This window comes from Trichophyton rubrum (genome assembly GCF_000151425.1).
Source record: "Trichophyton rubrum CBS 118892 genomic scaffold supercont2.6, whole genome shotgun sequence".
NCBI lineage: Eukaryota > Fungi > Ascomycota > Eurotiomycetes > Onygenales > Arthrodermataceae > Trichophyton > Trichophyton rubrum.
In genome coordinates, this window is record NW_003456423.1 from 520,155 (window position 1) to 534,468 (window position 14,314).

The 14,314-nt window shown below is 45.1% G+C and overlaps 4 protein-coding genes and 1 non-coding gene across 5 annotated transcripts in view; 3 read left to right on the forward strand and 2 right to left on the reverse strand.

Annotated features, from left to right (window-relative positions):
• Positions 1–5,641: 5,641 nt before the first annotated feature.
• Positions 5,642–5,953, forward strand: TERG_12312 (uncharacterized protein; the record flags this gene model as incomplete). Its single annotated transcript, XM_047751287.1, has 1 exon — positions 5,642–5,953. The coding sequence occupies one exon, from the start codon at positions 5,642–5,644 to the stop codon at positions 5,951–5,953; it is 312 nt and encodes a 103-aa protein (XP_047606647.1).
• Positions 5,954–6,556: 603 nt separating this feature from the next.
• TERG_05604 (uncharacterized protein) lies at positions 6,557–9,133 on the forward strand (the record flags this gene model as incomplete). The annotated part of the gene is made up of 5 exons (XM_003233682.1): positions 6,557–6,871; positions 6,931–6,958; positions 7,076–7,839; positions 7,901–8,697; positions 8,842–9,133. 5 exons carry the CDS (start codon positions 6,557–6,559, stop codon positions 9,131–9,133), a joined length of 2,196 nt encoding a protein of 731 aa, XP_003233730.1.
• A 647-nt stretch (positions 9,134–9,780) lies between these two features.
• Positions 9,781–13,285, reverse strand: TERG_05605 (uncharacterized protein; the record flags this gene model as incomplete). The annotated part of the gene is made up of 1 exon (XM_003233683.2): positions 9,781–13,285. The coding sequence occupies exon 1, from the start codon at positions 13,186–13,188 to the stop codon at positions 9,781–9,783; it is 3,408 nt and encodes a 1,135-aa protein (XP_003233731.1). The 5' UTR covers positions 13,189–13,285.
• Positions 13,286–13,533: 248 nt separating this feature from the next.
• Positions 13,534–13,605, reverse strand: TERG_10545. Its single transcript has one exon. It is a non-coding gene; the product is annotated as a tRNA-Ala (tRNA).
• Positions 13,606–13,778: 173 nt separating this feature from the next.
• TERG_05606 (uncharacterized protein) overlaps positions 13,779–14,314 on the forward strand; it is a gene marked incomplete at both ends in the record, with an annotated part of 1,011 nt that continues 475 nt past the window's right edge. Inside the window, 3 exons of the mRNA XM_047748460.1 lie at positions 13,779–13,848; positions 13,944–14,115; positions 14,164–14,232. Of these exons, the coding sequence (XP_047604442.1) occupies positions 13,779–13,848; positions 13,944–14,115; positions 14,164–14,232 (311 nt within the window). The remainder of the gene's footprint in view (positions 13,849–13,943; positions 14,116–14,163; positions 14,233–14,314) is intronic.

Sequence of the window (14,314 nt, forward strand, 5' to 3'; positions counted from 1 at the left end):
TGAATATTTCTCTTCACCTAGGGCGTAGTTCTCACATGAGGATCTCCCAGAAACCAATGGTAAATATTCTTGCTGCTTTACTATATCCATTTTCTCGTCTTATATATACTTGAGGCAACAAACACACAAGACCACAGCCTACAGACAGTCTCAGCAGTTCATTGCAATAATAACTTATCACCCATCCACCACGTATATTGCTGTACGGGCTAGGCCGACTATGCACCACTCCCCTACTCCTGGATATTATTCATTATTCCTCCAAATCCTTTCAAGACCAGCACACATACCGGATTTTTTTTTATTTTTTTTTATTTTTTTATTTTTTTTTACGCTTTATTTTTACAATTTATTATTACCAGGGCGGGTGAATATTGCCGGTTGCTATGCAATTTTGCAAGACTCCGTCTTGTTTCGGACTTTCCGGCAAAGAAGTGTTAACTAAACTAAAAGATTATACGAAGATTTTACTAGGCTGTGGGTACCGAAATTTATCTCCAGACCTGCCATCGGTTGTCAATATTAAACCCGACTAATGATGCACTGCATTCTACCAAAACTAGACATGGAGTATAAACAATTGCGTGCTTCACGGAACAACCGGTTCCCAGGTTAAAATCCTTCACTGGTCTTGGTTGTTTATCTTTTGGCAATGCTATATAGATAGACGATAAATAATGTGACTTGTGTAACCAATAAATAAACCAAGTGGATCTTGAGCCATACGGCCCCCTCTACGTAGTATCCGGAATTGTTTGAGGAAAATATACTCCAAAGATCTCCACTCCCAACGTCGAGTGTTTATGCTATACGGAGTAGTTCATGGTCTATATCCGCTGATAATCTTTAATACTGATTTGTTTGGAATATACAGCAATCTGGGATGACTCAGTAAAGCTTCTACATTGCTTCAAAGCTCGGCCGAAATGCAATGTGGCATCCGCCCTAGAGAGTTAGGTATACTTGATTGGTAAAGCCAAAGTTTGATCAGTGAAGAAAGACTTGCGTATTTTTAGCTACCAGCAAGAATTTCAAACCCAGAATTCTCCGGAGATAGCAGCTAGAAACGACAGCGTGGGTGTCCTGATGCAAGCCACCGCAAGCTAGACAGCGAGTTATTCCCCTTCGAGAGCATCAATAGACGAATCACTCTGCGACCGAACGCTGATCTCGCTCAACTGGCGGACCGGCTCGATACTTCACTTGCGCTTTGTCACTGTCCAGAATCCGGGGGCCATACATAGGATGGAGTAAAAAGGAATGAGTTGCTTATCCTCCACGCTATCTTGGCAATATATTTTGACCATTAACTCTGCCTTCTGCATGCCACCACTAAAGACGATCTGATTCCTTTGGACTACTAGATGCCGTATGCACAGCGATGCCAATAAAGCAGAGGGAGAAATGTCGAGAAATACGAGTCAGGCAGGCACTAAGTGCTGCAGAGCGCGAATGTGAATACTGTGACATAAAGCCCTAACGGCCTAAGCAACTCCAAAATCCAGAAGTTTTAGGAGAAAATGACATCAAACTTGCAGCTTCTTGGGAGTACGAACCTGTTCGAATGACTCCCTAAAAGAATTCTGTTCACGACAGTTAATCCGGTATCTGCGCGAGTAAGTGCTTCGCCTCAGCGTGATGGCAACATGTACGACCGTGTCTGCAGCTCTTACGGGTTGGGAAACCTTGGACAGTCTTGTTTCTTTTCCTTCGTACGTAAGTAATATGTTAATCGACAATGAGCGCGGAGTAAGAGAGCGCCTGCATATCTTATCCGCCGGAGATTTCTTATTAGTTGAACTCGGGCAACTCGAAGCTAGGCTGTGAATACCACGTTCTTTGGCTTCTCTTCCGCTTTGGAATTTCTTTTTCCTTCCAATATTTCTTCTATCGTAATTTGAACGAGGTACTCTGCTCGATCCATGTGGACTCGTGGACTCTATGTTTGAGATGCTAGGCAGAGGCTATATATGTGTTCCTAAAAACTGACTTCTCATAATTCTTAGTTTGTACCTTGATGTCTCGGCTTTGGAGAATCTACTCACCTGGCTGGATCTTGGAGTTGTCCCCCTTGAATCTTTATCAACACATTCAAGGTAGGAGTAGGAGGTCAATAGATATACATCACCTCTTCGGAAAACCTGCATAATCTTTCTTTTTCCTTTTTACTTTTTCCTCACTTTCTTTTTTTTTTCTTTTTTTCTTTTTTTCAATGGATGGAAGTCCGCTGTTCCGTGATCCGTAGGTAGTGCATTGCATGACTTCACGGAACGGTCGGTGGATATGAAGCCGGTTACACAGAATATTTAGTAACGACTCACTCCAGATTCTTTTTTCCCCCTCCTTTGAACGCAGGAGACAAAGACACTTCTGCTAATCTCGGCATCTGTGGAATGTGTAGCACAAGCACTTCATCCGTACAGAGTATGAAGCCAGTCCTTTCGGCTGCTCCTTCGTCAAACTTAACTGTTGTATGGAGTATTATACGAGGCTATCGCATATTCGCACAGGAGCGCATTCCTGGACCTGCTTCGTAGCTACAGTATATCTACAAACTGCACTCCGTATGGGGCCTGACATTCCAGGCTGAGCTGGTTCCTCATCAGAGGGGAGATGTTGCTCTGCATATATAAGCTGGAGCGGGAAGAGGTCGGTATTTGACACCTTAGGCAAATGTTAGCTGGTTCGTGGGCAAAAATTGATGATGAAAGCTTCCTGTAGTTGGTGTTTTCCCTTGTTTTCCTTTTTATTATATCTTCCTTCGCCCAAAGCTTATTTAGGTTTCGTTTACCTATTATGGTCGCTGTATGGTAGCAGCTAGCGGTAGCTTTTCTGAAAGATCAACTCATTTCGTTAGTAATTATTATTATCTTCTCATCGGTCGAACGTTGTTAATGAGAGTTCAATGGTGCCTGAACTGAGTTAGTTCCTGAGTTTATCAGGTCACAAAAGGCAAAAAGGAACAAAGAGGGTACGCCCTTTTTAGCTAAGTACAGGTGCAGACTTAGCGTATATACGCAGACAGACGTCTCGAGAGGAATACATGATATGATATATTTTATTATTGAGTTCTGATGGCGATCAAAGGTTGGCCGCTAGAACGAGCCATCGTTGGGGACGGGAACTTGTCTATCACAAGCTTTCGGCTGAGACCCGGTAAAGATCTGGATGCGATAATCAACTACTAGTTATATCATAGTCATTAATACTCTGGAAATATTTGCATGGTATAAGGTCTAGATCGAGAGGGGCGACACCACGAACAGGTTTGTAGCCCAAAGTTCTTCATACAAGGTCATCCGAACGTCGGCGTTCTAGAGGCCGCCAAAATATAATCTGTTCATGTTGCGGTACAGATGGCTACCTGAGGGGTGCTGAGGCCTCATTTTAAGGGACACAAGGCACAGGAGGAAGCCGTCATCTTATTATTGTCGCTTGGGTTTCGTGAACTAGCCATGGTGGAGCCAAACTGGTTGGTTGGTCAACCGGACCATGACTTTGGCTTCCTCGACGGCGTTTTCTGGGCACCAACAAGCCCAAGTGCAACAATGAAAGGCGCACCGTGGCTTGCTGATGTCGCTATAAACGGTTGATGGCGAAAAAAAAGGAAGAGAGCTGGTGCCTAGGCGGACGAAGCTCTGGATCTGCCCAGGCCCCCCTGAGATACGAGATCGTGGTTGATGAAACCTTTCGAGATCTGCGCCAAACCGGAGGCACTACCTCTTTCTGGCATCGCCGGGGCATGAGAGGTGTGGGCACAGTGGAGGATTGACGCCTGAAGATGAAGCAGGAAGGGACACAAGACTGGACGAAATGAAGCCGACGTTGAAGATTCTTCTTCTTCTTTTTCTTGATAACGGCAGAATAAAAAGGCGGTGGCTGGAGCTTCCAGTCTGGGGAAAGGCGCGCTTCGCCCGTTTCGGGTCTTTTGACGTCCTCGATAAATTCTGACAGCAGCGCCAGCTCAAAACGCACCAAGCACGCGCGCAACGGCGACGGCGCAGGAGAAGAAACAAGCTAGTGGCGAGAAGAGAGCGAGAATACGAGTGTCAATCCAGTGTCATTGCTCCGTAATCGTCGTCTTGGAGAAGAAAATAAAAGGCACAAAAGCAGAAGAAGGGGAAAAGAAACGTGAGAGCCAGCAGCTCCTTTGCCGTCTTCAAACACGTTCAAGACGAGCTCTTGGCCGTGTATAAACAATAATAACTGTATTGCCCCGGCGAACAGGTTGATTCCCCGTCCCGATCTTCCGGCAACGCTCTTACAGGAATATAAAATGGGGCTTTGCAAAGAAAGCCGTGGAACAAGGTTGTATTTGATAGGAGCCCGATTGCTCGACCGAGAGACAAGCAGAAACAATCCTAGCAAGGAGATGCACGAAATGTTTTCTCAGGGATATGGAAAAGCATATCCAGCGATAATAATGACGGAGTCCTTGAATCCTGTTTAAGCTGTCTCGCTGGCCGAGCTTTGTGGGGTGCTTCTCACACCACAGAGTATGCAAGGAAAGTCACATCCACGAGATACCAAGTACTCATCAATCATAGAACGATTACCAGCTAAAATTACTATGAAGGAAACTACATCACACACCAACAGGGTCTCGTGTATTAGAAATCTCGGGCCCGAAGCTCTCCAGCCAGTTAGGAGTGAGTAACGCTCCTTTTCCCCCATGGCTAAACTTCTTCAACATGAACTCTTTCAACTTTCAGCACTACCGTTGGTCTCGAAGTCCTCAGTAAGCATGATGGCGCCGAAGATCGTGAAAAAAGAATCAGCGAAAGGAAGTGGAGGAAGAAAAAGAAAGAAATGAAAAAACGGCAAATCCAATCGTCGCCCTTTCTCACCCGTGGAGATGATCTCCCCGTCGAGAGGACCTGGAACAGGGATTCTTGATTTGGCTTGTGAACAATAATACTTTCCCTGGGCTATATGTGGTATATGGTCGTTCCAGTCTCCACCTATGTGGAACGACATTTTTTCGTCGTTGTGATGGAGAGGGATGAAATAATTGCTTCTTTTCTTTTCTCGTTTCTTTCCTTTTTCTCCTTTCCTTTTATTTGGGCCATCATCTCTCCCGTACGGAGTACTCCAGGCCTTCTCTCACCTACCCCCAAATTATGCTTAGTGACAGCGGGCACCTCTACCTGCTTCGGAGTAAGTATCAGAAACGCATGATGTGACGATCCTGGCTAATATACGCCCACCCAGCCACACTATGTTATGGCCCGCCATTCCTGCTGAAACTCTTGTCTCTCGAAGTCATATCCAAACAGACAGTCGACAAGGAACAAGAGGAGATCGCGGCTCGTTTTACTTCACTTCCCTGATTCGTTGACAGGTGCTCCCTTCCCAGCCTCTCGCCTCAAAGCGGCGTGCGGCGTTTCTTACTGTGCGCGAGACTCCGCATTCATGCCTCTTGACATGTACCCTCTGGGTTTGCGATCTTCGGCATGAACCTAGGTATAAGCAACTCATTCTGCTCTTCCAATTTCGTCGCCATTATTATTATCCCTATTGGCCTTCTGCCCTCCGTCCATTCCCTGCTTACCATTTCCGCCGCCATCATCGGTCGTGCAACCCGCATACTTCTACCCCTTGTGGCTGTCCATACCTTTTTTCTTTTTTGTCTTTGCAAGTGATGGTAAGCCCGTCGTTCTTCTTACGACCACCACTCGCTTCATCGTCATACATTCAATATCTCTCAAAGGCTCTTTTTCCAAGCTTGACCTGTTTAGTATCACCCGGACCCTCAGGGCTTTGCTTTTTCTTCTTTCCCCTCCCGCTGTCCAGTCTTTACCAGGCTGCTGAAAAAGAAAGCAGTGCGAAGCTACTTCCGTCATCCAATCCTCCTTGCTTTTCCTCCGGTTTCTTCGCTTTTGTTCCCCCGTCATCCCATGCGTGCACCCCGGCAGACGGAAGCCATGTGCTTCCTGCACCACTAGTCATCTAACCATACGAAATTCCGTATTGTCTTTGCCTCGTGGTGTACAAGGTTACCAACAATTTGAAAATACGCGATTAGCATCGTGTCTCAGAATTACGCCAGGAAAAGGCCACATCTGTTTAGCTCCTTCTATCTCTCTCTTTCTTTTTCTATAACGAGCTCCCTCCCTTGACCTTATATCTTCAGTGATCCTTGGTTGATCTTTGTGTGGGGTCCGGGAAAGTACTCGCAATCACGATCTTGACCTCTACGCTCGGGTAAAGGGTTCGTTCCTTCTTCTTCACTTCCTAGTGTTATATTATTATATCAACAACTATGAAGGAAAAAGCCGCATGATAAGGTTATGGAATTGGGCCTCTTTCCCTATCCCAGCTGATCTTTATATATTCACATACTCCTCTTGAACTTGCCCTCAACAATCTCTCCGTGCTCCCATATTAACCCTCATATTCATTCCAGGCCCAAAGTTCCTCAACCCCCGACTAGTTTCTGCGGACCGGATCCATTTGACGTATGTGTTTGACTCTTGTTGCGTGACGTCTTGCATAGGCTCGATACCTTATCCTAGAGGTCTATACAACTTTGTTTACAATCAAGAACACTATCAAAATGGATTCCGATTCAATTGATGGCCACCCTACAAACCCCAACTCTGGCCCGCAACCCTTGCAACCATTGGGGTTTGGAAGCGTGAGACTTACACCGAACTATTGGTACAGCGGGTTGGACGTACAGAGTCACCAACAAATATATCAACATCCACTGAGATACTGGCATCACCCAAATTCTCTTCCAAACCAGCCAATTTCCCCTCAAGAAGCCTTTCATGGACAGTCCATGCCGGCTTCCCCCGCAGTTCCTGAGCATAAGAAGCACAAACGTACGAGAAGTGGCTGCTATACCTGCCGTGCCCGTCGCGTTAAGGTAAATCCAACCTGATCCCTAATCTTGCCCTGTAGCCCGCTAACGGTAACGCCGCAAAGTGTGATGAGAAACGTCCTACCTGTGATCGTACGTCTAGCGCACCCAACTCCTCGCCGTTACCCCGTTTTCTCTGTCAACTTTACCCCAGTCCGTACTATTGAGTAGAGATGGTTATAGAATACGTATTGACAATCTTATATCTAGGTTGTGGAAAAGGAAAACGGGAGTGTATCTATCCGCCCCCGCAGGTTCCGAAATCAACAAAGAGACATAGCGTGAAGGTTGAAGAGTCCTGTCCAGTGATTGCTGAAAGCGAGCCTGAAGGTGGGGAAGCCGAGAAGGGCCAAAATACTGGGCAAGCTACATCTAGCAGCTCCCAAAGGGCAAAATCGCCTGACCACGCAGCAGTGCGACGTCCAGGTAAAACTACCAGGGAAAGCCCCGGAACTCGCCGATCTACCAATACCAGCCAGAAGCAGAAATCGGTTAATTCAGATGCCTGGATTACCACTCAAGATACCAGTGCATCCCCCGCCAGCGATACGACAGTGCATTCCACAAGGTCCCACAGCCCTACAGCCCATGCCAATATTTGCTGGGATCAACCCGATGATACCCCGGACTCTGCGTCTAGCGTTGCAGATACCCCTGGCTTTAGTGACGATATAAAATTCTTCCTAAAATATCATACGCAGCATATTACGCACTCACACTACATGATGAAATCTGTTGCTGCTAAATTCATTAGTGAAGACCTGATAAAATACGCCTTGGAATATAAACCTCTTCTTTATGCCTTGGTTGCATTTTCTGCCTACCATTATTCTATTAAACATCCTAACGGCCGACTTTATACCTTTCTCCAATATTACAACAAATCCGTTTCATCGTTGCTTAGTTCTTTGAAAAGTCGTCAGCCGCACGGAGATGCCACGATTCTCACTATACTTCAACTAACAACTTTCGAGGTATAATCCCACTTATTCTCAAAACGGTTAATTATTAATCTGCTAAGTGTTTTGCATTTAGGAATACGTTGGAGACTGGGTCAATCTGATAGATCATCATCATGCAGCTCATCAGATGATTCTTCAAATGTACTCACCGGACACGATCTTGGACGACAGGTTTCGCATCCACATCATCCACTGGAATATGCGGTACGATATTATGGCTGGTTTAATGGCTGGTAATGCCACAATCCTAGGTCGAGAGTGGTATATACTAGCGGAGAAGCAAGCCTACCAGGAAGCGGCAGATGATCCTGACTCTCTGAGCAAGCAGCTCTTTGCCTTTTGTGCAAGTAACAAGCGATGTGCGGTCGAGATAGCCTCTCTTCTAGCTAATGTTTCTCAGAGCATTATCTCGCGAGAAGAATTCCTTGCCGAATCAGGAATGCTCACGCAGACAATGAGAGAAATGATCCACAAGATTGGTGAATTTAATGATCCAAAGTATCTTGTCATGGACTATCCAGAGAAGATGCCATTAGGGGCGGACGATATTGTCGATCCCTACGTTCCAGGATTGGTTCATACTGGTCCATTCAGTGAAGTGGATTTAGTTAAACTGGAGCTCCGAAGCAGTCTTCTTATGTACAACTGCCAGATCGATTTGATCACACAAACACTGGAACCCGCCGAGATGTCGAAATTTGCATTGGAGCAATGCCAGCTGGTCGAGACGATAAACAGGTTGCCTACCAAGGATCCAATGTTCCCCCTAATGTTTCACAATGTACTGGGGCTTATTTGCCTATACATTCCACCTGATGACCGCTATAGAATGTGGTGTCGGAAAAGGCTTGCAGAAATAGAGCAACAGGGGTAAGTTGGAACAAACCCCCCACCCCCTGGTCTTTTATTTCTATTTTTTTTTTTTTTTTTTTTTTTTTTTTTTTTTTTTGTATACTTTTCTAGAATAATAAGTTTTTTTGTGATTTGGGCCATTATTAACCACCTTTTATATAGATATATATATCCTCCTGCAGTCCGAAAAAGGGTAGCTGACATCTGGAAGGTCCCTGAAGTTGCAGATTGGTGGCTGCCAAATGGTGAAGGATATCCTAAATTAGTTCGAGAAATCCGAGAGTGGACGTCAGAACGTACTACGAATCCCAGAGACAATTTCAGGGAAGCAGTGAGGGATATCCGGTCTCTCTTCGGTAGAATGACTTGTTCCGACGACAGCAGTCAGGCCAGCACACCAAGTGCGCATAGCGGATCCCATCAAGGACTATCACCTCCGCAATCTCCGCCTTGAACGGCAGAGCACGCCCTATCCCTAACTTTAGCTGCAGGATTTTTTCTGAGATAACTATCTTTCTTACAAGCGCAATTTCGCAGATTGCGAAATATGCGACACTTTTATAAACCCCTACCGCATTTCTACGCTAAAATCCTCTGTTTCAATAAGTGTGAAAGATATAGTTGTGATTGGATATTCCATGTATTTGTGCTCTCCGTATTGCGCACTGCATCTGGACACTACGCCTTGCGCTTGGAGGCGTTGGGAAGTTTACATGACAAGCAGCTTTCTCTATATTTTGGCGTTGGTGATTTTGTGAAGAAGTATACCGCTCATGTAGCGACGTGACTTCGAGGATACTATTTGTAAAATAGCTTGAGAATTTAGGGAGAGACATTGATAGAGACACACCTTTGATGTTTAGTCTATCTAGGTCAGATAATTGATGTGAATTTCACAATTTTTTGATACTCAAGTTGAGGCTCGGCGTTGGCATCCGGACTGGTTGGCCTCGAAGCTTGTTCTGTAATCCGTAAGTCATATTTGCTAAATAGGATAACACTAATAGATTATCATCCGTATGGAAAGCTTAGAAATAAAGCAACACTGCTTCAATTTTCCATGCACACGGTTAACTTCACCAAAATTATATGGTACCAATTTTAAGTGTCAAGGTCATAGATCCTAATCTCTTTCCCAGAAGCTCCAGCAACCTCGACAGCTTCAATGATGGTTTCTAGACCTTGAGCCAACTCACTCCGGGGGCCAGGCTCGTACCCTCGATCAAGTTCCGTTCCCCATGGTAAAGAATCAACGTCAACTTTTAAACCAAGGAGGCATTTCAATATCACAGAAGCACCAGCCTTGCTTATAACAAGGTTCATTTCAGGGCAAAGTTCGTTGCAAACACATTCTACACAGCCTTGAGCAGTTGTGCAAGTACACGTATCAATGCGCGAGTTAGCACGAACAAGAAGGCTGTCTATAAACTCGAAGGCTTTAGAGGTGATTCCAGAACCGGATGAGCCTCCCTTTGCATCGTAAAAAACAAGTCGTGCCTGTCTCTGGCGACGTGGTGTGGGGGGTGCAAGGGGATGAAAGGAATGGTTTCGTGTCCTTGGGTCTTGATCGCGATTAGAGCCCCGTGCCTGCTGGTGTTTTGGCCCTAGTTCTTTCTTTGCGACTTTGCATTCTGTTCGAATGTCTCCTGGTGAGGATATTAGGAAAGTCGGAAGGAGTGACATGATTGCATGCTCTGCTGCATGGATAGCAGCAGCGGCATTCAAATTATGAGATGAAAGGATTTCCAAAGCCGTCTTTGGCACATCTAGCCAGAGGCCCTTGCTCATCTTGTCAATAGGAGGAGTATCAAGAGCCACGGCATCAAGTATTCTGCCCTTCTTGTCCTTTTTGAAGTATCCGTATACCAATGTGTGAATGGCAATTTTGCCAAAAAAGGCCCTATAGTCAGATAATCTGCTGATACGTCTGATTGCTTCGGTTTCAATCGGATCAACATTTGTAAAGTCTCGTTGTTCAGTGATCCAGTCGACATGTGCGCGAACCACTCTTGCAAACCGTTTAGTTGTATTAAGCTCCTTCACAAGATAGGTATTTCCCTGATGGAAATATATGGCTCCTTCGTATACGGTGAAGAAGACGCGAGCATCATCAATCTCTTCAATGACAACATTTCTGTTGTTCGTGGTATCTATGATAGCGTAAATATCCTCATCAATGCTTCTAATTGAAACAAATTTCGAGGGATTGGGCCTAAATCTTTCATGGCAATGATAGAATCCCATGTCATCCCTTATTAGTCGAGTATCTGCAAGATGCGCCAACTGCGACCCAAAATATGCAGAGTCGTTCTCTGGGCGGATTGGCATTTCGAAGGCAGCACACTGAACATGGCCTTCAAGAACAAGCTCATTCTCTAGATCAACGAGTAGTCCGCAATTGGGTTTCGTGAAGAGGTCATCGGGGTTATTCATATAGTGCTGGTCTGCTACGCTCTGACCAGCAACCAAGATCGACAGAGAGTCTTTATTTCTTCTTCCCGCTCGTCCACTTTGCTGTCTAAAATTGGATATCGAGTGTGGGAATTCATGCGTGATTACGGCGTCCAATGTCCCAATGTCAACACCAAGCTCCAGTGCATTTGTTGCCACAATTCCGAGCAACTTGCCCTCAAACATTTCGCGTTCAATCTTTCGTCTATCTTGTGGACTGTAGCCTCCCCGATAACCCATAACGAAGCGAGACACATCTGACCTATTAAGTGTACGAAATTCATCTTTGACCGCATTCAACAAATATTCGCATTGCTTGCGGATACGACAGAATGCGATCACCCGTACTCCCCGTAAGATAAGTTGACAAAAGATCTTGGCTGATTCATCGATGCTACTTCCGCGACCAGAGCTAGCATCATTAGGATCCTTATACGGTGTCTGCCAGCAAAGAAACTCCTTTCGTCCCGAGGGTGATCCGTCAATATCTGTCAATTTAACTTCGTCAATCCCAAAAATAGCCTTCATATGCTCCTCTGGATTCGCCACTGTTGCAGAGCATGAAATAAATTTAACATCAGAATTCCCTATCGAAGCGCATATTCTTCTCAAGCGACGCATGATGAGGGAAACATGAGTCCCAAAAAGTCCATTGTAGACATGAAGCTCGTCAACAACAACGTACTTTAAATTTTTCAAGAACTTTCTCCACAATGATTCATTGGGCAAGATAGTGACATGGAGTATATCAGGGTTTGTGAAGATAACTCTCGCTTCCTCACGGATTGCATTGCGACTTGCCATTGGCGTATCGCCATCAAATGTTTCTACCATGATATGTTCCAACCCTTCCATATACTGCAGCATGTCAAGCATACTTCGGCGCTGGTCTTGTGCCAGTGCCTTTGTTGGGAAGATATATATCCCTCTGCTGTGAGCGTCTTTCTCAAGTTCGTGAAGCATAGGCACTTGATATATGAGGGACTTCCCCGAACTAGTGGATGTGGAAACAATGACGTTGTGGCCATCATGAAGATCATTGATGGCTTTTGCCTGATGGGAGTAGAACTGTGTAATCCCCCGGGTATTGTAAAGTGCATTGACCAAGTTTTGTGAGAGAAGGAAATCCAAATCGCCAAAAACTGGCTTCTTAGCATCGAATATGCGATACCCGCCTTTTACTATCTGGTTATGATACCAGCTTTGCTCTTTTATTTCTGAAATGATTTCTGTAATGCTTCGTCTTATCTTGGGTATTTGTGCTGGAAGTTTCGCAGCAGCTGGCGTGTTGCATCCACTGTCGGGAGAGAGAGGCATATATATATCCTTTTCGGCTTCAAGACGTTGTACTGGATCGACATTTTCTTGTCGGCAGCTAGCTAAAAAGGTATCAATAGCAGTGGTAAATTTTTTGTTTCTCTTTTCAATCAGTGCAACCATTTTCTTCTGGCTGTAGACTGGCGTCCTGATATCCTCATAACCGCCCAGACCTACACCTGGCTGCGACTCGGGCTTGAGGTCCCCGTCGACAAATTCAAAGAGAAGTTCGGCATCGGGAGGCCTTTTTCTGCCATCGCTACCATTTGAACCCATTCCCTCTGCCTCCCAGTCGTTCCATATCTCAGGGACTTTCTTTTTCCTGGCCTCAGCCATTCCCATGATACTGATCACACCTGAATCTGAAAGCTCGAACCTAACAGACTGTGGAATGAGAAATTTTACTTTGGCAACATCTTCAATAGTAAGTGGCCGACCGCCAGTTTGGGACTCAACAGAGCTCCTTATTCTCTCGAACGTCGTGGTGTAATGCTGACGAGTGCAGCAGAACGTATATACCACATTTAGTGCCCGATGAATCCTGCTCAAGGCTTTAAACTCCTCCGGCCATGGTATTGCAAAGGGAGGCACTGAGCGAGAAGAGACATTAGAGTGTGAAGACGTATTGGACGTTCCTCTCTTCGCTAGGCCCCCATTATCAGTGCTACCATGGTCCTTGACAGGGGGAGTTGAATCCTGCCCGTCTGCATCATCTCGCTTTCTCTTTCCCCGATTTTCCATGGTAGTTAGAAGAAATGAATATGCAGACACAATCCCATGAGCATGAGTCGTTCGAGCCACTCATATCCCCATCATTGGCGGTTTTCCCCATCTTCCAGTGAGATATCGACTATTCCAACTCCATCGTGCCTCGTTCTGGTGACGTCGTCGCGATAAAAACGCGCCGTCACGTGGTTCATATCCAGCCCTGGAGAACCAGGCTCCAGCGCTTGCCAGAGAACATAAGGAGACCAGTATTTTGGTAGAGACTATCATTATGATAGATAAAATATTTTTTGGAGACACCAAATACGATAAAAAATGCATTCTGCAAGAAGGGGAAAAAAAAATGTCAAAACTAAAACCTGGACAATGTGATAATCGAAATCACGACCTTCCGTATGCAAAACGGACGTTATACCACTAAACTAATTGCCCAAATACGTGTCTATTTCCCCATCTAATAGAACTATGTGGCTTAGTTAGGCGAGGGATTCGTATTAATTTCTTTGGATTTCTACACCTTTTTCACGCACACGAAACCAAAATGCATTAATCTATGTAAGCGCTTTAACCACTGTTAAATCTATACGACGGGACTGCCATCCAGTATGCCCTCCACCTTAGGGGTGGAAAGCGCTTCTCCTTTCCTTTCTAATTTCCATCTTCTTCGCGCTCTCCGTATTTTCTTCCTATTCTTTCTCTCTTTTCTTTACGCTCACCTATAGGGCGATAGACTCTCCTTGATACATTTAATATCCAATAAATATCTATAGTTGGAATTCTAGATACAATACGCAAGGAGATAAGCCCTAACGAGAGGGCCCGAAGGCTTCAGAAAAAGGGGTTTAACCCTGATAAAAGCTCTCGGGGTCAAGAAAGGGTATGGAGTGAATTACAACCCAGCACAAAGCGCAGCTATGAAAGCGCCAGAAGAATTTGGATAGAGTAAGTAGCTAATACACGTGCTTTAATATCTCAACTAACCATCTATAGGTACTGCCACAGCAACGGTGCTAAGGATGAAGACATATTTAACCAGGAAACTATGAAACATTCCATACAGTACGTTTGATACTAAATCTGGATTGGGGTAAATTCCTCAATATTAGATCAACGTATGCGAATTACTCTTGATTAACTAGTT